At 39.2% G+C, this 27,379-nt stretch overlaps 2 protein-coding genes across 3 annotated transcripts in view; both read left to right on the forward strand.

The window, feature by feature from the left end:
• Positions 1 to 20,874, forward strand: part of LOC139948195 (uncharacterized) — a 37,007-nt gene extending 16,133 nt beyond the window's left edge. The window contains exons 20-46 of one of the 2 annotated variants that reach the window (XM_071946260.1): positions 183 to 336; positions 1,130 to 1,237; positions 1,759 to 1,985; positions 2,469 to 2,961; positions 3,523 to 3,881; positions 4,178 to 4,231; positions 4,680 to 4,727; positions 5,189 to 5,352; positions 6,029 to 6,230; positions 6,433 to 6,704; positions 7,054 to 7,180; positions 7,637 to 7,801; positions 8,201 to 8,476; positions 8,930 to 9,147; positions 10,560 to 10,717; positions 11,217 to 11,290; positions 11,777 to 12,019; positions 12,614 to 12,797; positions 13,124 to 13,212; positions 13,399 to 13,482; positions 13,710 to 13,850; positions 14,380 to 14,571; positions 15,365 to 15,490; positions 16,051 to 16,242; positions 16,908 to 17,045; positions 17,921 to 18,017; positions 18,981 to 20,874. In XM_071946260.1, the coding sequence (XP_071802361.1) occupies positions 183 to 336; positions 1,130 to 1,237; positions 1,759 to 1,985; positions 2,469 to 2,961; positions 3,523 to 3,881; positions 4,178 to 4,231; positions 4,680 to 4,727; positions 5,189 to 5,352; positions 6,029 to 6,230; positions 6,433 to 6,704; positions 7,054 to 7,180; positions 7,637 to 7,801; positions 8,201 to 8,476; positions 8,930 to 9,147; positions 10,560 to 10,717; positions 11,217 to 11,290; positions 11,777 to 12,019; positions 12,614 to 12,797; positions 13,124 to 13,212; positions 13,399 to 13,482; positions 13,710 to 13,850; positions 14,380 to 14,571; positions 15,365 to 15,490; positions 16,051 to 16,242; positions 16,908 to 17,045; positions 17,921 to 18,017; positions 18,981 to 19,084 (4,689 nt within the window). In that variant the 3' untranslated portion in view covers positions 19,085 to 20,874. The remainder of the gene's footprint in view (positions 1 to 182; positions 337 to 1,129; positions 1,238 to 1,758; positions 1,986 to 2,468; positions 2,962 to 3,522; positions 3,882 to 4,177; positions 4,232 to 4,679; positions 4,728 to 5,188; positions 5,353 to 6,028; positions 6,231 to 6,432; positions 6,705 to 7,053; positions 7,181 to 7,636; positions 7,802 to 8,200; positions 8,477 to 8,929; positions 9,148 to 10,559; positions 10,718 to 11,216; positions 11,291 to 11,776; positions 12,020 to 12,613; positions 12,798 to 13,123; positions 13,213 to 13,398; positions 13,483 to 13,709; positions 13,851 to 14,379; positions 14,572 to 15,364; positions 15,491 to 16,050; positions 16,243 to 16,907; positions 17,046 to 17,920; positions 18,018 to 18,980) is intronic. The other variant, XM_071946261.1, reaches the window with a different exon arrangement.
• Positions 20,875 to 21,081: 207 nt separating this feature from the next.
• Positions 21,082 to 27,334, forward strand: LOC139948136 (ribosome-recycling factor, mitochondrial-like). The gene is made up of 6 exons (XM_071946176.1): positions 21,082 to 21,188; positions 21,553 to 21,798; positions 22,541 to 22,687; positions 24,226 to 24,344; positions 25,390 to 25,481; positions 26,287 to 27,334. Exons 2-6 carry the CDS (start codon positions 21,603 to 21,605, stop codon positions 26,525 to 26,527), a joined length of 795 nt encoding a protein of 264 aa, XP_071802277.1. The 5' UTR covers positions 21,082 to 21,188; positions 21,553 to 21,602; the 3' UTR covers positions 26,528 to 27,334.
• The last annotated feature ends 45 nt before the right edge of the window (positions 27,335 to 27,379 follow it).

Consider the following 27,379-nt stretch of genomic DNA (forward strand, 5'->3'; position numbering starts at 1 on the left):
TTTAAGGAGTGAATTAAGACCCAGTGACCAGGGGTAATAACTTGTAGCCCTTTGGGACACCCGTTCGGGAGTGAAAAAGCGCTATATAAAAACTCAACATTATTATTATTATTATTATTATTATTATTATTACCTCACCATGCAATGCCTCAAATCCCATTGAATGTTTTTATTCCTTATAGGCCGAGTCCCGTGCCAGAGAACAGGCTGAGCGAGCTGGTCAAGAGCTTGCCAGAGCAGAGGCGGACATGGCAGGATTGCAGAAAGCTCTCGCTGATAGAGAGAAAGAGTTACAGTATGAGATACAGCATGGAGACAGAGCCTCACAGACACTAGGTAGGTAGTGAATACAGACTTCCATCACACCGAACTGAGGCTAAACTATGTTTGTTCTCACAAACTCAGTTTGTTTCTTGCTGATGTCATGGAATAAGAAACCATATCAAATAATAAACTGCAAGGGAAATTAACTGTACATTTAAAATGATTTGGGGGTCGAACATTTAAGGTTTGACAAGAGCAGGATTTGAACCAACAACCTGCGGATTAACAAGCCGGCGCTCTACCAACTGAGCTATCTAGCCATGCGTTGGCAGTCTTCCTGTTTTGGCAATATCTTTGTTCAAGGGGCCATCATAAGCCATACAAATAGTAACTGCCGTAAAGCATTGTAAAGCCAGCCGTCGATTTCACAAAACTCTTCCTAACTTAAGACTAATCTTAGGACTTAGGACGAGTCCCAACCCTGCACTGTAGCATGCAGACCTTAAGATTAATCCTAAGTTAGGTCAAGTTACTTGTCTTAACTCTAGATAAGACGAGTCCTAACTCTTTGTGAATTCGACCCCTGCGATCACACCCAAGTTTACAATACAATCTTGGAAGTGGCAGCAAGGGGATCACCTTAAGGGGAAGCACATTTTTATTTCAGATATCCAATAATAAATTACAAGGGAAAGAAGGTCGAACAAAGTTAGAGAAAAAGGAGGAACCTAATCGAGCAAGCTACTTTTCATGGATTTTCAAATTTTATCTGTTTTTCTTCTTAGATTCCAGTTAGGAAAAAGCACTTTAAAAAAATGTGAATGAGTGAGTTCTGCTGAACATGAATAATTTTTTTGTCCCTCAGCTGATCAGCGCGATGAGATTGGTGCTTTATATGACACAATGGAAGACCAGAAAGCTGAGATTCTTAAATTACAAGATGCACTCAATAGACTTCTCAAATCACAAGGAGGTAAGAATTCAAGAAATAAAATCTGTCCGGTTCCTGTAAGTTTTTGACTTCATGTCCAGCTTTAAATCTAATGAAGATGACAGATTGACCTTCCAGTGTTGTAGATCATAATTTCATACGAACCTTTCGTAAATCTCAAGAAATAAAGTAAAATAAAAAAAATGAATTTGTGAATGATTCTTTGATTTTGTATTAAAGGCAAAAAATAGATAAATTTAGATACATACAATAAAACAAACCTGTGAAAATGTCATTCCTAAAGGTAGTTGCGTTTTAGAAATATTGGCAGACATTTGTCCACACAGGAAGAATAATCCATAACTGGAATACACATTCTGTTTTTGAATCCCTCTCTCTAAAACCACATTTCTTTAAATGGAATTGTTTTTTAAAATGTTATACATTGTCAACAGTTCCAATGCTTCTTACCAAGTAAGTTTTGATGGTAATTATTTTTGGAGTAATTACCCCGGTATACCCTCCCTTTGAGAATTTGTTTTCCTCAAATGGTTCTTTTTCAGTTTCAGGTACAAAACCCCCTCTGTACGATGGCGACATAAATCATCTGTTGGCAGAAATTGAGCGACTCAATCAAGCTCTGCAACAACAAAAGACTTACATGAGAACGAGTCCCGTCGTCCAGTCTAGTACACAACCTTTTACTGACCTCCGACCTCCAATGACCCATGGTGACCTCCAAGCCGGGTCAAGACCTGAAGCATATCGGTACAACCCATCGCCAAATCAAGTAAGTGGAAAAAGTTTTAAATTCGTAAATAAAGAGAGAGTTCTCAAAACTTGAGTAGTGCAAAAGTTTTCTCTTTAAAAGTGCAATTAATCAAAGTAGAGTTTATGTGTTTTGAGGCATCAATGTATATTTGGTTTGCAATAACACTATGTTTATCTGCTTTGCTATGTACATTTTGCTCTTTGGGAACTAGGTCTTGACTGCCGCAGAGTAGATTTCGGAATTCGAGAAACTACTCAGTTCTGAAAAGAACTCATTGCTTATTAGCTGCTACCTTGGCGGAAGTTAGGAAATGGGCCGGGCTGCTACTTTCGCTTAGTGGATCTACATGTAGGGGACTTCTCAATATTAACATCACTGCTGCGGAGTGATTTCTTAATTGATCTCAATTATTAGCCTGCTCAAGTCATCAGCAGGTGAGCAAGTAGTGTTTGTCCAAGATTGTAGTATTTAACTTGTGAAAATTGTCTTGTTTAATTTTAGTATCCTTCAACAAACGCCCAGTACCCAATGCCATCTGGAGTTCAAGCCGCTACACCACATGCAAGATTTCATCCACCGCCATCCACCCAACCCATCGCCCAGCAGCACCCAACCTCGTACCCAGCTGGGGTTCCAGTAGATCCCAGGTTAACCCAACACCCCCCGGCGATGCTCGAGCCAAGAAACCGTCCTGATTCCCAACCAGCCATTCCAAATCCACAGGGTTTTGGGTCAGTGCTACCTAGTGCATCACAACAAGCAGGATATCCTGGCACTACACCCCATGGAAATATAAGAGCTGTGCCACAGTATTCCGGACACAACCCGAGTGCTGGACATCCGCAAGCGTTCCCACAACCAATGCATTTTGGGAATACAATGCATGCTGGGAATGCTCCTAGTCTGAACGGTCAGTCGGGCCCCATGGGAAATTATCCAACCACTTCAACGATGGGTCAAGGAGCTGGGCCTGGCTTCTTGCCAGGAACACTAGGTGAGTTGAACTTAAAGCTCTCTTATTATGTAATAAGTATTACTTTATGTTTGTCTTTCTTTGTTGTGGCCTGTCATTGCCAAGCAGATAAGTGCACCAGATTCAAGCTCTGGTGTTTCTCAATAGCAGAGTGTGGCTTGGAGTCTTGGTCTCAACACTTGTGTGCTTGAGCAAGACATTTTACCATCACTGCATTGTCCTTGTAGCAAGACATTTAACCATCACTGCATCGTCCTTGTATGGGATGTAAAAGCCTTAGGTCTCGTGTGTTGTACTGTGATGCATGTAAAAGAACCCAGTGCACTTGTCGTTAAAAGAAGGGGGTTGCCCAAGTGTTCCTGGTTTGATTGACTCCATGCATATTGCATGAATCATTACATGGTGGTGTGAAAGGAATAGGTCTCATACTTCAAACATAGCTCCTCATTATACCTTGTAGGAAAATACTGACAGCGCATAATAAGAATAGTTAATTATTATTATTATTGTTCTAATATAGCTCTACCCAATATTCATCTGCTATCACAAACTATTATAGTAATCTTAGTTTGTCTGTTATAGGAATGAACGGAAACCCCCAACCCGTCTCAACCACCATGACAAATCCCACCTTAACTTCGGGAGTTGCTCCCCCTGCATCTGGTCAGTCTGTCATGCCACAAATACCAGTACAGCCACAGATGGGTACTGCACCAGGGGGTGCTACACCTGGACTAGTATTGGGCAGCACTCTACCAACACAACCCACCACAAGAAATGTAGCTAGTGGTAAAGGGGATAGCGGTCCCTCTGGTAATGTAACGGCAGAAGCAAGTACAGAGTCAGATACAGATGTTTCAACACAGAGAGGAAAGAAAGGCAAAACGATCATTCTCCCGCCAGGGGGGTTATTCTGCAATGTCCCAGAACATCATGATATGGTGAGCATTTTTAACAAACTGATACCAAGAAACTTTAAATGTCTGTGGTATGATTGAAGATTGAAGTTGAGCAAACTTTTCTCTATTCACTTTTTTTTACGTTACTGAGGAGGTCGTTGGTTCAAGTCCCACTCCAGTCAATTATTCTTTTATTCAAACCCAAACCATTTAAGTTTCTCAACCAGTCAGTTTCTCTGGTGGTTTATTACTTGATATTCAAACTTTTCTCTGTCAATTTCTTTAAGAAAAGTTTTTTTTTATTTTTATGAATGCTTATCTCTATTCTCATTATTTAGGAAGATGAACTTTTACGTCTTAAGAAACTTCTGGATGAATGCAGAAAATCCAAGGTAATGCAATTTGAAAATATAGTAATAATAATAATAATAATTTGGGGGGCTAATCATCCTCACTCGCAGCTACGAGCTGAATTGCGAAGGACGCGGCTACAACGTGTTCGAGAAGCAGGCATGCAAGTGCACATTCAGCTGCCAGCCACATCAACCCATTATGACCATGGAGCACAGCCAAGATCGAAAGTGTTTGATTTCTTCCTGAGGGAGGAAAACCGGATAGTCTGGAAAACCCTCGTGGCACAGCAGAGAACCAACGCACAACTCAACTCACATATAGCCCCGACCGGGAATCGAACCGGGTCACCTTGCCAACCGTGCCACCCTAAAAGTTTCTAAAATGAAAACATGGCTTGTAGCTCATTGTAAAGTACTGTTTTGATAAACTATGCCTAAAAACCCAGATGTCGTTTGCTCAAACTCCCTTTCTCTTTTTAATCTTTAGAAGAGAAAATCCAACACGGCGTCTGAAAGAGTCAAGTCTACCCTTCAGGTGAGAGGCTTCTTACAGGATTATTGTTTTTTTTTAGTAAATTTTGAAAATTTCTGCACTGAAACTTCAGTAGTAATGGCCTTTCCTGACTCGAACAAACAACATTTGTGGCGTGTCGTGGTCAAGCGGATAATGAGGACCAGACTCGAGCTGTGGTGTTTCTGATGGCTAATTTTCGGTCATGACACTTGTGTCGTTAAGCAAGACAATTTTAAATAACTTCGTCCTTGGGGCGTTTTGGATGTAACGACACAATTCATATTTTATTTATAATTCTAAAATGGATGATAGTTAAAAGAAATTCAAAAATTTGTAAGGATTTTAGTTATGGACTGTATTCAGTGCTGGACTTTACTGATTTTAGTTCAGTACTGATACTTGTTTTAGTTCTACTGATTTTAGTTCAGTACTGATTTTAAACCAGCCATTTCTCTGCTCTTCTCACCCATTACGTCTTACAGGATGGAAATAAAGAACTGGAAGCGTTGGATCTCGCTATCCAGAAGAAGCGCGGCACGTTGAGGGCGCTCCACAAAGCGGACATTGACATCAGACGTCAAAAAGACGAAGCGAGCGAAGAATTGCAGGAACTCAACTCAAACCTGGACAGACGTACACGCAGGAGGTGAGCAGATATATGGCGATTCTCCTTTGAGAAATCTTCCTTCTGTTAAAAACGTCAAGAAGAAAAAATTCTTACACTAATGTTCACTTATTTTGTCTAACATAGACACGCTAGGCAAAAAATACCCCAGTTGTTTGGCGAAAGGGGGCCAACACCGGGACTCAAACCCATACTCTGCTGAACAGAAACACCAGAACTTGAGTTCGGTGCCCTTTTGGGTCAGTAGATCGATTTATATATATATATATATATATTTTTTAAACATTTGTGAGGACTTTATATTTGGGAACATAAACTATTTGGTTTAAAAATATAAGGTCCAAACACAAGACTTTCACTGTATTGAACGTTTTATTAAATGTCTTTTAATAGTATTTGAATACTAACAACTGTTCAACTAACAAGATTTTTATAGTTTTCTTACTGTTCCAAAATTCAACCAGTTTTTGTGGAGATTTGAAATGAAAATTTTGGAAAGACAAAATAAAAAATAAAAACAATTCTGAAAAGAAATCTTGGTCACGACGCAAATAAAGATCTTATTAGTTTAAAAAAAAAATTGTTGATTTTTTGTATGAAAAAAAAACTTAAATTATTGGCCCCAACCAAAATGAAGGTCGGTCAGACAAGGTCAAACAAATAAAGTTTTTTCTTCCCTATTTCCTTAATAATCAAGGGATTTCCTTGAGGGTCATCGGCCGATAACTCCTGAAGATGAGGATTATGAGATGCGTGAGGGATCCATGCACCACCAAGACTTCTTAGAGGATGAGATTACATGTCTAGAGAAGACGCTCGTACAACGAAGAGCTGAGCTACGAGTCGCTGATAGACTCCTCCAGGAATGCCAGGCTGATCTCAAAGATGCCACAGACAAGGTATGTTTCATCAAGGACAAGTTCCAATGAAGAAGTGTCTTGCTTAAGGATACAAGTCACGGCCATGACTAAAATCCACACCTTGCACTTCCAAAAATGAGCATTTCTTCTCGACTCTATTCATCATATTATTGGCACAAATTATGCTTTTGGGTAAAACAAAATAAAACACCTCAATAATTTGTTTCTTATTTATCTTCAGGCAAGATCGACTGTTGAGCAATACGACAAAGCCAACCTAAACCTGAAACAAGCTGAGGAAGATGCTCTTGAGATTGAGAAGCGCTCCGAGCAGGCAGCCACTAGTCTCGTTCAAGCCCAGCAACATCTTGAAGAGATGAGTAGAGACATTGAGGAGATGGAAGACACAAGGCGTAACCATAGCGATAAGATGAAGGCAGTTGATGAGGTGTTGACAGAGAAAGATGCTGTGTTTAGAGAACTGGAAGGAAAGATAGAACAAGCAACAAACAGGTAGAGAGTTTCAGTAGAAGCGTTCCCCCTAAAGGACGGGTCAGAATTCACTCCAAGTGGTCCGGCTGGCTAGTTCAGTGTCAAATTAAAAGTGTAAAAGCTGCCTGACTAGTGAAATGTCAAGATAACTGGTCCTGCTGGCAAGTCACTGAAAAAGTTAGAGTTTGGAAGTCAGGAGAAGACTTAGTTCTGAAAAGAACTGTCCTGCTTGTTAACTTACTACCTGGGCGGAAGGTAGGAAATGGCCGGGACTACTACTTTTGCTTAGTGAGTTCTTAATTTGGTCTCAGTAATTTAAAAAATAACTTCTACATGCATCTTTTTGAACAAACCTTATTTTTCTTCACAGACTTCAGAAGCTTCAAACGGATCTTCTGCTGACTGAAGAGAAATCAATCATACAGCAGGACAATGCCAGAGAACAAGATCAACTCATTTCAGATAAGACGTCACAACTCCTCAGACTACAAGAACAGGTGAAGACACAATGATCTTCATTACAGAAACAGGCTAAAATAGTAACATCCTTTTCATCTGGCAACTCACACCTGGTATCTCCATTTTTTTCCTTTTTCTAATGGTGGACTTGATTGGATCAAGGGCTGCTGATTCCCCAGGCAGATTTACTACTCATCCAATAAGTTTAATGACCCCAAGTATTTGAATGTAAAAACACCCACTCATTGAAAAGGATGTATACTTTCCAAATATTTTTTGGCCAAAGTTGGAAATTCTTAAATGGAGCTATCCCATAATGTTGTTTGCTTAATATAAACAACTTTCATAGTAAGTTTAGTGGTTTGAATATTAGTTTAGTTTAGTTTTAATTCGGGTGGTGTCCCACAAAGGGTTCTGTCCTGCATTGCAGTCCATAGCTCTGCTGTCTGCAGTTGAGTATTGACACAGTGTCTGTTTTCTTTGTTGTGTTGAAGGTTGACGAGGAGGGCCAAAGACTGAGTGGACTCGACCAAGAGCTGGGTAGGAAACAAGCTGACCTCCACATCTTGAGCTCTGACCTTGAATCCAACCAGAAAGAGATGGTCAGTGCGCTGCAAGATGCTGAGAGTACACTGACTGCATTGAAACAAAAAGTCAAGGTACATGTAGGTTGATACAAAATAAAAATAGGTTCTAACAATAAAATTTTCACCGACGTGTCATGGCCGACTGGTCAAGTGCACTAGACATAAGGTCTGGCGTTTCTGGTCAGTAGAGAGAGTGTGGGTTCAAGTCTCAGTTTTGACACTTGTGTCCTTAAGCAAGACATTTAACCATTGTTGCTTCGTCCTTTTGATTCTCATAATTTCAAAACTTCAAAAACATGTCTGTATAAATGATGATGAGCGCTTTGAGACACCCGTAGATAAAGCGCTAAAGGAAAACTAGTTATTATTATTATTATTACTGAAACTGTGGCCAGAAAATATTCCAAAGACCAACTTTGGCCCGTGATACTCAATGATTTACTAAGTTTCTCAAAATTTGTCATTCTTAAGGAAACCAAAGCTTCTCTCGACAACCTGAAGCATCAGAAGCGCGATTTGCAAACATCCATCGAGGAGCAGCGGACCGCCCTCTCTCAGACTCGCCTCTCAACAGAACAAGAGGAACGCACCTTACAGGAGACGAGAGCGAGTATCGACAAAGGCCGTGCCGATCTTAAACACACCTTGGAGATGCTCCAGCTGGAGAAGACCGAAGTGGAAGCATTGAAACTTCAACATGAGTCCAAGATGGCGGACTTGGAGAAGACGCAGTTGGCTGCTTTGCAGGTAGTGATTGTTACCTTCAACCCGAATATTACAGGAAAGGGACCAGAACAACAACATCCTTAATATCTGGCGACTCACACCTGTCACCTTAATGTGATTCCTTTTGAACACACCCACTCATTGAAAAGGATATGTACTTTTGAGTTTTTGTGGCCAAACTCGAACAAAAATTAAAGGAGCTGACCCTGTTTCGATTCACGCCGGGGGCACTACTTAAATTGGGTTTTCAGTCCCTACGTGACTGTGGGTTTTCCCTGAAATAGTTCTCTGGCGTTTTCCTCCCTCATCTAAGACTGAGTGGTCTTGTGAGATGCTTAGAATTAGAGAGAGAGAGTCCTGGGCTTCACCACCAGAATAAATGAACAAAAGAAATTATCGAGTCATTAAAAACCGAACCGTTTACTATGTTCTTGATGTATTCACTTGTACAACCGTCTCCTTGACTGTCAACAGGACAAGTCTGATTTAGAATCCCTTCAAGTCACCTGCCAAGAGAAGCGAGCAGAGCTCGATCGCATCAGTAAGCAACTCACCATGCAGAGATCGGACAAAGAGCGGCTTGTGTTGGAGACTACAGCCATGGAGGCTAGAGCGTCTTCATTACATAAGGAGGAAGAAGCTCTTGAGGAACGCTGCAGGCATTGGGATGGGAAAGTTGCAATACTCACAAAGTACTTAGCAATGTCATAATTTCTTTAACCATAAACAACTTAAATTACTCTGATATCATAGCAAAATTGTTTTCCCTTAAAGGCAAAGTATACTGTTGGTTTTTGAAACCATTTGATTTGTTAAATTCTATTTAAATGTAGATATATGCAGTTAAACTAATCAGTGAAAAGTTCATTTCAAAAGTTGGTAGCGTTTTTGAGATATCACTAAAAATTCAGAGCGATTATTATGTTCCATGCAGGAAGAATAATCCCTAACAGGAGCACACAATCTAAGGAAACCTTACTGCTGTAACGCTTTTCAGATTAATTTTGTTGGCGCATAAAATAATAATAATAATAACAATTCTTATATAGCGCATTTCACAATAACTGTATCAATGCGCTTTACATTAGTGCCCTGGTCATAGGGCCAATAACATCCCTTTTAAAGGAACACGTTGCCTTGGATCAGTCGAGTTGGTCTTTCAAAAGCTTTTGTAACCGTTTGTTATAAAATGTATATGGTTAGAAAGATGATTTAAAAGTAGAATACAATGATCCACACACATTTGCCTCGAAATTGCGTGGTTTTCCTTTTACTTTGCGAACTACACGGTCGGCCATTTATGGGAGTCAAAAATTTGACTCCCATAAATGGCCGACCGTGTTTGTCGACGAGGTAAGAGGAAAACCACGCAATTTCGAGTGATACTTGTGTGGATCATTATATTCTACTTTTAAAACATCTTTCTAACCATATGCATTTTATAACAAACGGTTACATACGCTTTTCAAAGACCAACTCGACCGATCCAAGGCAACGTGTTCCTTTAATGTTTCTCAGCTCCCTTGGGAGTATACAACCTGGGCAACAACTTGTACCTTTTTATATAACCACATTACTTCAAAGTGAAATGTTTCTTAAAGTGCTTAATATTATCAAAAGCTACTGTAGGCTTCTGTATAACCAAAATACTTATTGCCTTAAACTTTAAAGCCATTGGACCCTTTCGGTTCAGAGAAAGAAAAAAAAAGTTCACAGATTTACAAATAACTTACAGGGTTTACAGAAGGCAATGGTGAAAGACTTCTCTTGAAATATTATTCCATGAAATGCTTTACTTTTTGAGAACACAGCAAAACAATATAAATTCTCGTTAACGAGAATTACGGATTTATTTTAAACACATGTCATGACACGGCGAAACGCGCGGAAACAAGGGTGGGTTTTTCCGTTGTTTTCTCTTGACTCCTATGACCGATTGAGCCTAAATTTTCACAGGTTTGTTATTTGATATAAATTTAGAAGTTGTGGTACACAAAGTGTGGGCCTTGGACAACACTGTTTACCGAAAGGGTCCAATAGCTTTAAGAGTGATTACCAAAAGAAAGTTTCTTGCTGAACCAAGAATTTCATTTCCATTATACAGACAACATTTGGATCTGATTGTCACTCTAAAGGCAGACCAAGTAAAGATGGAGGACCTTCAGAGAGATTTGACCTCTGAACAAGACAACCTGGACAAGGTCAACAGCAAGAGGGCGCTACTCACAAATCAACTTAATTCTTATAAACAGCAGGTCAAAGGTCAGTCATCTTCAGTTGGTCGTAAATTGATTATATTTGATATAAATGTACTCTCTATTTAGACTTCTAAAGATGCTTCCAGATGCTTCTTTGGGTGGTCTGGTTGGCTGTCGTATCTTTCCTCACCTTCCACCTCTGGACCCCGGTTTGAAACCCACCGAGGCACGATGTGAATTGGGTTTTTCAGTCCCTATATCTGTCTGCATGGGTTTTCCTGGAATAATTCACTTGGGTTTCCCTCCCGCAACTGAAACTGTCACTTTTTTCCTTGTCTTCTCTCCGTTGGGTTCTTGGCTAGAACAGTTCACTTTTCTGAGAGTCCTTGGCTTCACTGGAATGGGTGAAATTAAATAGAAATGCTTCTAAAGGCCTGTGTGGATTATATCCGCTGATGATTAAGACGGGAATCTAACCCATCATAAGTGATTTGAACTACCAGTGTCTGTTCAATCATCTGTGGTTTATTGTTTGTTTTGTTTTCTTGTTTATTTGTTTCCAGAGACTGGGAAGGAATTAAGATTAGTCCGGGAGGAGCTGCAAGGAACTGAAGATCGTAAACATCATATCCAACAAGTAAGAATCCAACACTAACCATACGTGCCAAACTATTCAGACTTGCATAACCGGAAAGCTCCGTTATAGAATTTTCTAGCTTGGCAAAAAAAACAACTCAGGTGAGCGATAGAGTGCGATGCGGGGCAAAATTCATTGGATATTTTTTCAATGTACGTTGTCTGCCGATCGTTGAACACAACCATTTTATTACAAAAGAACTTATGTAATACCGATCCTTAAATCGTAACTCCATGAAAATGGTTGTTGATGAAAAAAGCATTAAAGGCAGAAATATGCGGTGTAGTGAAAAAACTTGTGGGCAACCCAACATTTGCCATGTTTTGGTTGACTCGTCCAGTGGGCAAATGTTAAAAAGTTAAGGGAAACCCAATGAGTTTTTGTCATTTATGCTGATCTTATACTGTTGTTTGTAAGAACACTGGACCAAAACGTCATAAAGTGAAAATGCTTGATAACTCTCCTCCCTTTTGCCAATACTCTTAGGAACTTAAAGAATACGAACATCAGAAGTCTGAAGCTAGGGCCGATTTATCTCAACTCCGCTCATCCGTCGAGAAAACTAAACAGTCCTTAGCCCTTGCCATAGATGAGCATCGGATCAAGCAAGATGCATTACACAAGCTGAGGATAGAGGTTGAACAGCGCCACCTAGAGGTAGATGATGGCCAACGTCATGTGGATAGAGTACAGGCAGATGTGGAACAGGAGGAGAATAGACTTTCAAGGGTAAGGGATAAAAATGGCGTAGTCTTGATTAATTCTCCGGAAGTTTTTTTCTTCTCAAAAAGTTATGGTATTTTTTCGCACATTGGTAGGTGGTGACCTAATTGGCAACTGTGACGGTTGATATAGTATTCTTTGCTTCACTGTAGTTAGGGCCTCGTCACAGGGCAGCTTTTACAAGCAACTTTGAGGCAACCAACTGCAGTGCATGCTACAGAACTACTTTGGTAGCACCTGAGTCATTTCAAACAATGTCTTACGCTCCCCAAGAATAATATGTGTATGTGCCTGGAATGCATGATTACCAGCTGTGTTGTATATTCTGGGCACAAAACTTGAGTGGAGTCGAGGGCTTGGTTTTTGCAAGGCACTAAGATTCATCTGAAAGTGAGTTTCCAATGTCACTATTGTTACATCAAACTTTGCTAAGCAATTAAAATTGATTCGCACTTAAGATCAATCTGAGCTCTTTGTGAAATAGACCCCCAGGTCTACCAGAGTGATGTGGTACGATGGGAGAGCCAATCGTGTGACAATCAAGCAGCAGCCACTCTTTTGGACAAGGCCTCAAGATTTTGATTTTGTTGTTTTCCTCAGATGATTGGAGGTCTGACCGTGGAAGCAGAGCATCTCCGCTCCGATATCGCCATCAAGAATCAGGAATTGGAAGAAGCTCGGCTTAGACTTCATGATCTTCATTCTAAATCTGAGCTGGAGCATCAGCAGCAGCAACAGAACAAACAGACAGTCAATGACCTACAAACACAGATCGCTGAACTTGGTAAGACCAACAAACAGACAGTCATTGACCTACAAACACAGATCGCTGAACTTGGTAAGACCAACAAACAGATAGTCAATGACCTACAAACACAGATCGCTGAACTTGGTAAGACCAACAAACAGACATTCAACAGATCGCTGAACAAACAGATTTTGACTAATCCATAGTATGGCCCTCACTCTGATTGTAGTTAAAGATGTATACAATTTACAAAAGAAATATACAACAAAATTATTCTTCAATTCAGCAAAACGATTGTCTTCCTGTAGCCAGATTTGTGTTGTAGACTTGTCAAGTATTTATGTTTCATGTTTCCATTTCAGAGGATGGGGTTAAAGAGCGACTGGAGGAAAAGACTAAGCTTGCAGAGGCTCTCAACTTCTCACATTCTGAGATTAACTCACTCAGAAAGGTAAAGAAAACTCAAATAACAGTTTATAGTGCAAACTTGTTTTAACGGGAGTAGAAGAAAAAGAAATTGAAAGTCCTTCAGTTTAACCACTGCACCATGGTTCTTTGGGATCCACACACAGGGATTGAGTTGGATGCAAAAGATTTATAGTGACTCTTACTCATACGTCTTTGATAATTTTCATAGGAGAAGGAGACAATGGAGAAGCGTTTATCTGAGATGGCATCCCAGCTGGCTACTGGCAAAGAGCGTCTCCACCGTGCTAAACAGGTGATATAAACAGACTTCTATCTACTTGTAAAACTGTTAAGTTTCGTGGAATACTACCGTTGAAGTAAAATTAGTAACTTCTCATCAAGCACCCATCCCACTGAGTGATCTTGCTGAGTTTCTCAACAGTTTTGTGTGAAATTTCTTTGCAAAATTGGCATACGTTTTTGCACTGAAACGTTCAAATAAAAACTAAAGTGTTTTGTGATTGCTGGTTATTTCTTCAGAGTTTCAAAGAGAAGCAATTGGAATATGAACAAGATCTACAAGAAGCAAACCTGGCCACTAACGAGCATTTTACTCGAGCAAATAGACTCAGCTTTAAACTCAATGAACTCAAGGAACAGTATCTACAACTCAAATCACAGGTGAGTTGCATTATCCTACAAAAACCCACAGTCAGCTAACGAGCATTGTACACGAGCAAATAGACTCAGCTTTAAACTCAATGAACTCAAGGAACAGTATCTACAACTCAAATTACAAGTGAGTAGCTATATCCTACGAAAACCCACAGTCATTGAAATGATGTAACTTTGGTTGATTTGGGTTGAGGGCAAAATATACCTTTGGGTTTTGGAACCGTTTGATTGTTTTTATCTTGTAAATGAAGATATAAAAATAACCTGTGAGAATGTCCTTTCGAAAGGTGCCTTTTTTTTATAGATTGTGCCGAAAATTATGACCACGCAGGAAGGATAATCTGCAATAGGATTACACAATAAAAAGTTTCTCTCACATCTGTAGTACTTAAAAGTGAAAAGTTTCTCAAAATGCATAAATCAAAGCTGGTACTTCGTACCAAGTAAGTTTTTATCACCAATAATTTCAAGAGTCATTACCAAACGAATACAGACCCTTAAACCTGTCTTTTGTACAATCTTATTGTTTTTCCAGAGTACGAGAGAGTTAGAAGAAGAGCGGAAAGCTACTGCCGATGCCTTGGCTAAGCTGAGAGAGATGTCTAATAAGAAAGAGGAAGCATCCAGCGTAGATGGGATGTCTGACTTAGAAGAACTTGACGATCTTCAGAGACAGAAAGCTGACCTGACAAGACATCTTGTGCAGCTACAGTCAAATATACAACAGGTAAGATAAAAACATCTTCTGTTAAAGGCAGTGGACACTAATGGTAATTAATCAAAATAATTATTATCATAAAAACTCACTTGGTAACGAGTAATGGAGAGCTGTTGATAGTATAAAACATTATGAGAAACGGCTCCCGCTGAAGTAACGTAGTTTTCGAGAAAAAAGTAGTTTTCCACGAATTTGATTTCAAGACCTCAGAATTAGATTATGAGGTCTCGAAATCAAGCATCTGAAAGCACACAACTTCGTGTGACAAGGGTGTTTTTTTCTTTCATTATTATCTTGCAACTTTGACGACCAATGGAGCTCAAGTTTACACAGGTTTGTTATATTGTGAATATGTTGAGATACACCAAGTAAGAAAGAACCTCAGAATTAGATTTTGAGGTCCCTAAATATCAGAATTAGATTTTGAGGTCCCTAGCACCTCAGAATTAGATTTTGAGGTCCCTAAATACACCAAGTTTGACAATTACAAAAGGTGTCTAGTGTCGTTAAGTTGAATTTCTACTACCTACTTCTACTTCTACTACCTGCTGGCTTTTACGATATTGAATGTATCTTGTGGCCTAATGACATTGAATTATCTTATTTGACCAGTGATTGCTAAACTGGTGAGATCAAGTTATTCCTTTTGACTGTTACATGCTGATTCAACGGAGCATTCGTTTTCAATCGAAATTGAGTGAGTCGTTTGTTAAAATGACTGGATTTTTGTTGAAATTGGCCAGGAAAAACGTTATTTTGTTGTCAATATAAGAGGTGTTGATTGTTGTTGTGTTCTCTTTAGGCAAGATTAGATGCCTCCTTGATACGAGACGGGGATTATCTGCACGAGATGAGCGCATCTGAAGACAGTCTCAGAAGGCAGGATAAAGAAAGGACTAAGATGCAGGAAGAACAAGACAGACTCAAGGTAGGTCATTCATTCCTCCCCTATCCCTACTCTACCTCTGCTGCTACCGACTCATTAGCCTAGGACCTTTTTTACGCTAGATCCAGAAAGGTAGATCAGACCTGAAGCTGATCCTGCAATCTGGACTTATATTAGTGTTAATACAAAAAAGTTGGATCAGACCCGGTTCAAGATCCTTCAATTTTAATCCACCTTTTGAGGTGGGTTGAATCCTGCAGCTGGTGGATCACATCCGGTAAAGCGGATTCTAGAAGCAAGTGTAAGCGTAAGGTGGATCAGACATGGCAATTCAATGTCTTCATTTACTGTTTTGCTAGAAACTATTGATCATGTGTTGAAAATGCTTATTCCCAAGCCAGTGAGTACCGACCCAAGTTTGTCAAGGCAAACTCGGATCTGCTTTAATGGGCGACTTGCATAATGTTTGGGTATCTGGGCCTTGATTTTGGTTATGTGGGATTTGCCTTGAAGCTTTTTGCGAATCTGTTTTATTTCATTCCTTAACTTTGCTTCTTGGTCTGACGCTGAATTGACTCTGAATTGTGTTCTTTACTTTGCAGCTTCAAATACGCCAGCGTGTTTCTCGGCAGGCAGACATGCTCGATAACGTCAAAGAGAAAGCCAACTCAACTCTAAATAGTCTGAAACGGAAGCTAGATAATCTAGAAGACCTTGTCACAACAAACTCAGCTACAACAAGAGCGATCTCGGGATTAAACCCAGGGATGGAGGGCGATACTTCTCTGAATGAGGTAAGGGATTTGTTATCCACCTGAAGAAAAAAATAAGTAAAGATGGACACCAATTGGTTGCAATAATCGTAATTCTCCATCCTCCCATGGTCGCAGACTGGAGGGTTATGAGAAAATTAATTTAACAAACCATTGCTATGTAAACCTAAATCAGATTTACAGACAGATGTGTAGACAACCTGTGATGGTTCCTTTAAATGTTTTGTAGTTGTAAAGGTCAAAATGGATGTCCTGTCTTTGGGACATTCAAGTGAATTTTTCTTTGGCAGTTCTGAGAACTATTCTTACTTCTCAGAAACATCACAGCTCTTGTCGAGATTTATTACAAGGTGTATCCACAAACCTCACTTGTTCTGAAGGTTGATGACCTGGGCCCAATTTCATAGAGCTGCTAAGCACAAAAATTTGCTAAGCATGAAATTTCTTCCCCGATAAAAACAGGGTTACCAGCCAAATTTCCATTTGTTGCATAGTGATTGTTACTGGTGTTCAGCTTTTGTTTGCTTATCCCGAAAATCACATGGAAATTTGGTTGGTAAACCTGTTTTTATCAAGGAAGAAATGTTATGCTAAGCAAATTTTTGTGCTTAGCAGCTCTATGAAATTGGGCCCTGGAGATTACTATATTCATAGTACTTGTATTTTCTTGTCTTTGTTTCCTTCAGCATCGGATTTCCTTCTCGGTGAGTGGATCGGATCTTTATCCACAGCATGACACATCAGTAGACAAGACGTCACTAGACAAGATGTCATCAACTCATGAGAGACCTGTAAAGGGAATACTCAAATCAAGACATCATGAGGTAAGGCAGCAATCTTCTAAAGGTACTGGACACCATTAGTTTTACTCAAAGTAACTCTGAGCATACTTGGTATTGATAGTATAGAAATTGTGAGAAATGGCTACCTACATGTATGAATTAACATAGGTGTTTGAGAAAGAGGTTATTTCTCACTCGAATATTGAAAGACTTCAGGCCTGAAGCCTTTTTTCAGGCATCTGAAAGCACACAAAGTTATGCAGCAAGTGTGTTTTTTCTTTCGTTATTCTCTTGCAACATCGATGACCTATTTTGTGCTTACTGTGCAATTTCTATGTCTTGGCGCTGCTAACCGTAAGCACACGAAAAGGCATGCTAACCTTCCGGTGCTTACCACACGAAAATAAATGACGTCACAATGCAAATCCACCGTAAACACGCAATATGGCTGCCCATTTTTTCTGCTAACCTGAGAAATACTCTAAGGCTTAAGCAAATTTTGCTGCTACAGTAAGCTCGCAAATTTGCTTAATGTTAAGCAGCGCTATGAAATTGGGCCCAGCTGATTCAAAATTTGAGTCAAAATTTTCTCAGATTTGTTATTCGATGCATATGTTGGGATACACCAAGTATGAGAATACTGGTCTTTGATAGTTACCAAAGTTGTCCAGTGGCTTTAAACAGTGGTCCGCTGTAGTGTAACAAGAGGGATGCGAGTGCTTGGCAAATCTACAAATCCTCCGACTTGATTTTTGAAACCACTCTAACAAAAATCTCAAAAACTAAGTCCAAAAACTGGGAGAATGAAGACAAATCTTTTGGTTAACAATCATCAAGTGTATGTAATAGCCCACATAGAAAGACATAATTTATTATATGCTCCTTGATTACAACATGCCTTACTCTCCTGTTTGCAGGTCAGCCAAAAATCAGTCTCGCCCCCTCCATCTCGGACGTATTCCAGCCAAAGACATCGACGAACTTCCCCAGTCAGGACCGAGCAAAAACCTACTGGTAAGAACTTGTTTTGGTTTTAGGTTTTAGCTGCAGTAACTCTCTTTCTTTGAGCCTGATGAGAGAATCTGTAACAATCTTGGCCCAGTTTCGTAAAGCTGTTGAAGCAGAAAATACTGCTTGACAATTTTCTTTGGCGAGCAAAAATGGAGTGGGGCACCTGTCACAGCAATGTGAACTTACTGTAATTTTGGATGGTAACCCATTTCTGTTAAAGCCATTGGACACTTTCGAAACAGAAAACAAAAGATTTACGAATAATTTACAGGGTTTACAGAAGGTAATGATGAAAGACTTCTCTTGAACTATTATTCCATGAAATGCTTTACTTTCTGAGAAAACATTAAAACAGTATAAATTCCCGATATCGAGAATTACGGATTTATTTTAAACACATCATGACATGGCGAAACGTGCAGAAACAAGGGTGGGTTTTCCCGTTGTTTTCTCCCGACTCCGATGACCAATTGAGCCTAAATTTTCACAGGTTTGTTATTTTATATATAAGTTGTAATACACGAAGTGTGGGCCTTGGACAATACTGTTTACCGGAAGTGTCCAATGGCTTTAAAGCAATACCTCTCTGTGCTTAGCAAAATGTTGTGCTTGCAAGCTTTATTAAGTTGGGACCAAGGCACAACTTCATGGCTCTGCTTACCGTAAGCAAAGAATCTGTGCATACAGAAGCAGGAAATTCCACGCTCACGTCAAGTGTATTTCACGGGATAGCAGTGAAATTTTGTTTGTGTGCGTGTGACCTCGCTCATACTGCTCACACTGCTATCTGAGACATTTAGCCCTTGCACAGCAAGCAGAGAAGTGGTGATGGTGAGCACAGAAATTCGATGCTAAGCAGAGCCATATGCAATTGGGCCCAACCTGTATTTCTACATTTCACTTATTTTGTTGTTTATGTAGACTGCAACTCAAGACTCATTGACTTCTTGTGTTATTTATTTGTAGACTCAAGGCTGAATGACTTCATGCAGTCACTGCAACGACTGAAGGAAGAGAAACTCGCCCAGCTTGAAAGCTCCACCTACAGAAATACTTCCACGCTTTCCTGACACATTACAACTTTCTCTGGTTTGACAGAGATACTTAATACAAATTGCTGAAATCTCAAAACTTCTGTCCTAACTTATATAAAATTTGAGGCATTGAATGGTGAGGTATCAATGTATATTCCGTTTGCGGTAGCACCATGTGTATGTCCACTTTACTGTGTAGATTTGTGTTCTTTGTGAACTTGGTCATGCTTTTTGTTTTATTGGGGAATTTGGGAGACTACTCAGTTCTGAAAAGAACTGTCCTGCCTATGAACTACCACCTGGGCGTAGGTAGAAAATCGGTTGGGACTACTATTTTTGTTTTAGTGGATGGAGAGGACTTCTCGTAATAAATTTCACTACCGCGTGAAGTGAGTTCTTAATTCGTTGGTCTCAATGTTTTCCTCAGGACACTAGCTTAGCAAACAGGTTATTTCACACCATCTGCATAAAGTTTATGATTTATACATGATATTTCAGTTTCTTATGAATGGTTTCCATTTTTATGTGACAGACTTCAATTAGTTTGTTCTTTTGCTACCTCATCTGCCCTACATAAGACCTGAAAACAATGCAGATTGTTAAGTATTGTTTTCAATAAATTATTTTATAAATTTTTACTGCAGTCTTTCTGCCAAATTAGGAGGCAGTTATTGTTTATATGAGAGATGAGAGTCACTGCTGACCGAAACCTGGTTCATACTTTCTTCTAATTGACGCAATAATCAGTAAGTGCCAAACCAGGACATGCAATAATCGGTACTCGCCAAAAACCTCGCTTTCGCAAGAAAGTATGAACCAGGCGTCTGAAAGTCAGGGATAAGATTGTTCAGACTTTTGGCTGAATTTAGACTTTTTATGTTGGCCTGGTGAAGAAAATCAGACAATATTTTTTTTTCCAAAAATAAAGAAATCCTGCTCATTGGTCTACTTCTCTAGTGCTTTGGATACTGTTTGCAAAAGCTCCTTGGAATCTATAACCCCAGGGGTTACCAAACGGTTGATTTGGCGTACATACCTTAGAATTTGTATCCAAGTTTCAGATTTTTTCGTTAGTAATGACTCTCACCCCTGGAAAGTGTAGGATCCAAATTTAAGGAGGCATGTTGAAACAATGACATTCCACCTTTTGGTAACCCTGGAGTTGTAGGTTTCAAGGAGCTTCTGAGAACAGTTTCCTCGGTGCTAGAGAAGTAGACCAAAGAGCAGGATTTATTTACATCTGAACAATTTATGAGCTTTGGTTATTTTTTGTGACTAAGCTGACATAAAAAAGTCTAAATTCAGATGTCAAACATTTCTTCCACTGTTATGTCTGGTGCTCTGTTATTTACAAAACTACACTTAAAGTCTATGCAAGTATTTATACTCAAATGAATTGAAATTATATTTTGGCTGCCCCAAAAACCTCCACTCTCTAAAATTTCCTGGAGTTTTATATAATGAAACCTGCATAACCGGAAAATATTTTGAATCTTGGTGTTGAATTTCTGTTTATCTTTTTGAAGAAATTAAAGAAATTATTTTGTTTTTATTGTACTTTCTTAAACCAATTAAACCAAGCTCTTTGGTTACCCTTTGGTATGATGAATTTAAAGTTTTCCTTTTTTTTTTTTTTTGGGGGGGGGGGTTGCATCAACCGCCATTTGGCTTGCCAAAACCATCTTTACTCCATCCGTAGGCCCTAGAAATATAAAGTTGGTTGAAAAGAAACACTTTGAGAATATTTAAGTAGCTTGATTGTGACTTATTTGAATGGAGGGATATGATAATTATATTTGTTAAATGAATGAATTTAATGAACAATAAAAAAGTTGCAAAAATTTGAAAATAATATTTTTTATCTGAGTGTGATTGTTTCATCTACTTGTATGTGTTTATTTTCCCTGTGTGGTGACTATTGACTGACAAATGTACCACCAGGTTTATCTATAAAACTAGCGCCCTCTACCATGAATTTGTAAAGAAGGATATCATTCCTCCTGTGAGCGAGAATCTAGCTTGAAACAAGACTACATCAACATCAAAATGGCGGCGCCCAGTTGCAGGAGCACAGGTGGCGAAAACGTGAGATAACATCACACATTGACATATGAGAGAGCTGTAGGAACACCTGTTGAAGGTTGGTAGACCATTATAGTGAACTTTGACTTGGGTCTTTATGGTAGGATACTCTTTTTGAGTGCTTGCCGCTCTGTCAAATTTATGTGACTGAAAATTAAAAAACAATCATCACAAACGAAACGAGGGGCGGGGGGGGGGGGGGGGCGGTAGCACTAAATACCGACAACTCACGACCCCTCACGACAACTCACGACAACTCACGACAACTCACGACAACAATTTTTAAATGTATTGCAGTTGCAGATAAAAATAAAGTTATGTTGCATTTTCACTGTGCCCTGTGGTGTGTGTATGGAACTTACAATTTTATATTTCTTTAGATAGTAATAATATGTGAATGTTTGTTTGTTATTTCCGTACAGATTAATTCAATCAATGTAAGACCGAGTGTTCCAGTGATTGTTCTACAATAATGGCAACCGGAATACTCCACCGTACGATTCTCACTCGCATTGTATCTCTGAGTAGCAAGCAATTACATCAGCATAGAAGTATTCAATCAGTGGCTGTATTCTCATCAATAAGACATTTTAATATCCGCCAAGAAGGAAGTCATGTATGTACATCAAGACACCTTCATGGATCATCTGCTCTCAGTGCTAAGAAAGGTGAGTTATTTGTGAAATTGTTTGAAGAAGACATGTTCAGTAGTGTTAAGTTTGTTTATAAGTTTTGTTGGAAAAGTTTCCGTATGGCGCCACCACTTTTTCATTCGAAATAAAATAATATAGTATCTAATTTACCTGATAGATATATCCCTTTTTGTAAAAATGAGAAAACGGAAAGTTATCCGTTTTGTTTAATTAGAAATAGTCTAACATCACAAGGCTGGATGGATGGCAACTTTAAGGTGAGGGCAACACTTAACTGCTTTGGGCTGTCAACGTTAAACAACTGTCACCAGGGCTATACTCCTGGGCCTGAAACTCCTGGGCCTGGTAGAGCAGAATGCACTACCTTCCCAAGTAATAGAAGGACAAATCTCAATTCTTAAATTAGATGCAAATAATAGTTAATGGCCTGACGTTTCAACACTAGCAGAGTCTTTTCTGGGACGGGAGTTTACAGCCCTGGGCTGCTGTGGCACTCCGATGAAGGTTTTTCAAACACAGTATCAATCTCTACCCTCACAGAAACATGTGTACCAATCTATGGATGAAGAGAAGCAAGTATAGTAAAGCATCTTGCTCAAGGACACGAGTCATGACTGGGATTTGAACCCACACTTGAGAATGACTTGAATTCGGTTCTCTAAGCCACTCGGACAATGTCTCCTTGGTAAAGCAGTTTGCAACAGCTAATGGTAATTCTTTTTTTCTCATTCTTTTTCTTTTTAATTTCTGACACCAGGAAGGAAGCATCAGACTAAAGTGGATGTGAATCGCTCCGTGGACGACAGCATTCTAGATTTACAAGATGTTCATCAAGACATGAAGACAGCAATAGATGCTCTCAAACAGAGTTATATAAAGACACTGAACATCAGAACTTCACAGGGTGAGACTTATATTGATGTCTGTGCCATTCTTATCAAGGAAGTTGATGGTTTGGTTGCAAGGAATGGTTCTGAAAATCCTTTGTCACTGAGATCCCACAGTCTACTGACACGTCTCACCGTGACTACACAGGACACTCGCACATAATGGGCACATAATGGTTCTATTTTCAGGAGAACCAATCAGAGCAGTGACTGACTTAGTCTTGGTGCAAGATGTCTTGTTGAGTACTCAACACTACACACACGTCGCGACACACGTCACAACACACGGTGCGACACAAGTCGTGACTATACCGCCAAAATTCGTGCGATGTGTGAAGGTGATCTGGAAGTTTCCCAACAGCCCTAATATTGTTCGATGGTAATGTGCGCGGATCAGAGCGGGGATCGCGATAGTATAACGAACAACAACGTCTTGCATCAAGACTATGACTGACTCTACACTGAAACCTCTGAACCCCCCTTGGAATAGGCCCACATCTATCCCAGTCTTCAGTCTCTCTGACGATGACTAGAGCAAGCTAGTCCAAATGTTGAGACCAATCAGAACTCGCTCCGCAGTAGTGAAGTTATCAATGAGAGTTTCCCTCTCCACTAAGCAAAAGTGGTAGTCCCGACCAATTTTCCTACCTTCCACCCAGGGCCCAATTTCATAAAGCTTGTAAGCACAAAAATCTGCTTAGCATGAAATTTCTTCCTTGATAAAAACAAGATTGCCAACCAAATATTAATTTGTTGCATATTGCTTGCTACTGGCATTCAGCTGTTGTTTGCTTATCCTGAAAATCACATGGACATTTGGTTGGTAATTCTGTTTTTATGAAGGAAGAAATTTCATGCTATGCAAATATTTGTGCTTACAGGCTTACAAATTTTGAATATCTACTCCCTGGTATTAGAGGAGTCTCCTGAACATACAAAAACACAAAAACAAGAAGTTATACTGGGGTGGATTTCACAAAGGTTGTCCTAACTTGAGACTAGTCCTAGGCAATGCTAAGAGATAGGACTGGTCCTAAGTTAGGACCAGTAACTCATCCTAACTTAGGACTGGTCCTTTCTCTTAGCATTGCCTAGGACTAGTCCTAGGCAATGCTAAGAGATAGGACTGGTCCTAAGTTAGGACCAGTAACTCATCCTAACTTAGGACTGGTCCTTTCTCTTAGCATTGCCTAGGACTAGTCCTAGGCAATGCTAAGAGATAGGACTGGTCCTAAGTTAGGACCAGTAACTCATCCTAACTTAGGACTGGTCCTTTCTCTTAGCATTGCCTAGGACTAGTCCTAGGCAATGCTAAGAGATAGGACTGGTCCTAAGTTAGGACCAGTAACTCATCCTAACTTAGGACTGGTCCTTTCTCTTAGCATTGCCTAGGACTAGTCCTAAGTTAGGACTACCTTTGTGAAATCCACCCCTGGTTACTTTACTAAGGTGTGAAGAAGACAAGCTTTTTATTTCAAAACACTGAGTCAGTGAAAGTTGCTTTTTCCACATTGTTGCATTTTAGGTTGTTTAAAGTAGTACTTTTTTTCTTCAGGTGTTTTGGATCATATTCAGGTTTCAACGAACGATGGGAAATTTTCTCTCAACCAACTTGGTCAGATTACTGCCAAGAGCTCCAATATGATGTCTGTTAACATGACCAGCTTCCCCGAGGTAAACAAACAACAGTCAACAACAAAGTTGTTTGTAGTTTCACAATGACAAATGTATTCAGTAGTGTTGTTTTATTGTAAAATTTCAAAAATTATTTTGTGTGTGTACATCTAGTGAATTTGATCTATGGTAGAGTGACACCATGAGAAATATTTCAGCGCATCACAAGTTTATTATTATTATTACCTCCATGGTTTAAATGGAAGGTACACGTTTGGTAGTTGTCACAGACCAGTCTTCTCACTTGGTGTATTCCATCATAACCATAAAATAACAAGCCTGTGAAAATTTTGGCTCAATTGGTCATCGAAGTTGCGAGAAAATGATGAAAGAAAAAACACCCTTGTTGGACGAATTTGTGTGCTTTCATACATGTATAAGAATAAAAGACTTCTAGCTAGAAGTCTTTTATTATTTTAGTGAGAAATTACCTCTTTCTCAAAAACTACGTTACTTCAGAGGGAGTTGTTTCCCACAATGTTTTATACTATCAACAGCTCTCCAATGCTCGTTACCAAGTCAGTTTTTAAGTTAATAGTTGTTATGAGTAATTACCAAACGTGTACCTTCCCTTTAAAGCCATTAGACCCTTTCGGTACAGACAAAAAAAAAAAAGTTCACAGATTTACAAATAACTTACAGGGTTTACAGAAGGTAATGGTGAAAGACTTCTCTTGAAATTTTATTCCATGAAATGCTTTACTTTTTGAGAAAACATTAAAACAATATCAATTCTCGATAGCGAGAATTACGGATTTATTTTAAACACATGTTATGACACAGCGAAACGTGCGGAAACAAGAGTGGGTTTTCCCATTATTTTCTCCCGACTCCGATGACCGATTGAGCCTAAATTTTCACAGGTTTGTTATTTTATATATAAGTTGTGATACACGAAGTGTGGGACTTGGACAATACTGTTTACCGAAAGTGTATAATGGCTTTAAATAACCACATGTTATCTTGAAATGACCACAACTTGTCTTGAAATCAAGTCAATACTGTATTTATTTGACTTTATTACTATGTATATGTTTTTATTCAGGCTACTCAGGCAGCTGTTAAGGCCATCAGGGAATGTGGAATGAACTTGAATCCGCAAGTGACAGGTTCGCTCATCCAAGTTCCAATCCCCAAGTAAGTTACTTTGATCTTTTCTTCTTGGCTACCAAATTTCATCCATATTTCATTTAATTTATTCTGGATATGAAGCCAAGGACTTTCAGAAAAGCGAACTTACATGTAATCACTATACTAGCTAGGAGCCCCATGGAGAAAGACAAGAAGGAAATATTAGTTTTAGATGTGGGAGGAAAACCCAAGAGAATTATTCCAGAGAAAACCCCCGCAGTCAAGTGAAGTAGGGACTGAGAACCCATTCGACATAGTGCCCACATCGTGATTCGAACCGGGGTCCTAGAGGTGGTAGGCGTGGAAAGACACCTCTACGCCAACCCAACCTAAAATTGGTAGAATATTTCCTCCCTTGCCTCATGTACAAAGTTTCTGGTGAAAATCAGACTCCGATTTCCAGTACAATCATCTGTGAAAAGTTTTCTGTAAAAGCATTTGGAATTGTGAAAGTGGCAACGGTCACCCTTTCAACTTTGTAAATTCTCTCTCAAAGCCTTTTATGAAGAAGGATCACCACGGTGCAGTGGTTAGACTGCAGGACTTGCAATCAACGGGTTGTGGGTTTGAATACTACCAAGCTAACCGCTGATTTCACAATGACTAGAATAAGTGTTGTAGCTAGTTACTCCAGAAGATGGTCAGAGCATACTGACCAAAATGTCTAGCAGAAACACTGGCTCTTCTCAGAGCCAGCATTACTCAAAAAGAGATTTTACATAGTGTCACCGCAAACCTTACTTACTTTATTTTCCAATTTCCACTATGCATGGCCTTCCTTAAAGTATTATGTATTTTCTTCTTATTACAGAGTAACTAAGGAGCACAGAGAACAGCTAGCTAAACAAGCCAAAGTTATGTGCGACAAATCCAAGGTCTCAGTGCGTCAGATACGCAGTAATTACATCAGTAAAATCAAGAAACATAAAGACTCTGCCTCAAAAGACACTCTCTTTATTCTGGAGAAACAGATTGGACAAATTGCCGACGTTACCATCGAGAATGCTGAGCAGCTGCTGACTGGAAAAACGAAAGAACTTTTAGGAAAGTGATTTTTGTTTGTCTTAGGCCCTTTTCGAAATGACGACTTCGGTTTTGGATTCGGCTTCAGGCTAGCTTGGTCCCGCGGTTGTTTTGACAGTTGTGCGTGCTGTGTGTATACACACAAAGCCGTGATTTGGAAAAGGGCCTATAAGTTTGGTAATGACCCTGAACAAGTTTTTATCCGAAAAGCCTACTACTTGTTATAAAGATGATTGGTAGTAAGCATCATGCAAAGTGCCCATGTTGATAAGAAATCAAGAAAAGTATTTCAACAAATTTGAACGTACTTTTGGAGACTTGGGGATTGTATTTTTATGGTGTCTGTTCACATCGCAAATGTTGATGGATGTGACATTCTTGATGAAAATCAATTGTGTTTTCCTGTTTTATCAACATGTAGACACTGTATTCAACTGAAAATTTCGCATGTGACTTTTATTGTAGGCCTATCTTTATTGCTAATTTTTGGCTTTTATTGTGATGATCATTCAAAAGAAGAACAAAGGTTGACTATAAGTCACATGCATGAATTATATTGAATAAGTATGATCAATGGTATTGGAATAACATCAACTTTTTGAGATCGGCCAGGTAAAATAATTTTAGTTTCCTTGGGGGTACAGCATTGTTTTCAAAGAGGGAAAATTAAACGGGATTAAAGTGCATGTTAAAGTAACAACACATTTCTTTAAAACGATATAGATGTAAATCCCTATGTGATCTAAAAAACTATAATGTTTTCATCATGTATGGAGAATTGGAGGTATTATAAAAAAAAAAACATTTATGCAATTAAAAAAAAAGTGTAAACACAATTTCTGTCTCCTTTTTACTTTTTATCTACTGTCAGAGCACAATAT

Source organism: Asterias amurensis, chromosome 15 (assembly GCF_032118995.1).
Source record: "Asterias amurensis chromosome 15, ASM3211899v1".
Taxonomy (NCBI): Eukaryota; Metazoa; Echinodermata; class Asteroidea; order Forcipulatida; family Asteriidae; genus Asterias; species Asterias amurensis.

Bases quoted from the DNA above. Each gene is read 5' to 3' on its own strand.
- LOC139948136 (XM_071946176.1), top strand. From the start codon at position 21,603: ATGGCAACCGGAATACTCCACCGTACGATTCTCACTCGCATTGTATCT. The intron at 21,799-22,540 runs GTGAGTTATTTG...TTCTGACACCAG, and splicing joins TGCTCTCAGTGCTAAGAAAG to GAAGGAAGCATCAGACTAAA. The intron at 25,482-26,286 runs GTAAGTTACTTT...TTCTTATTACAG, and splicing joins ATCCAAGTTCCAATCCCCAA to AGTAACTAAGGAGCACAGAG.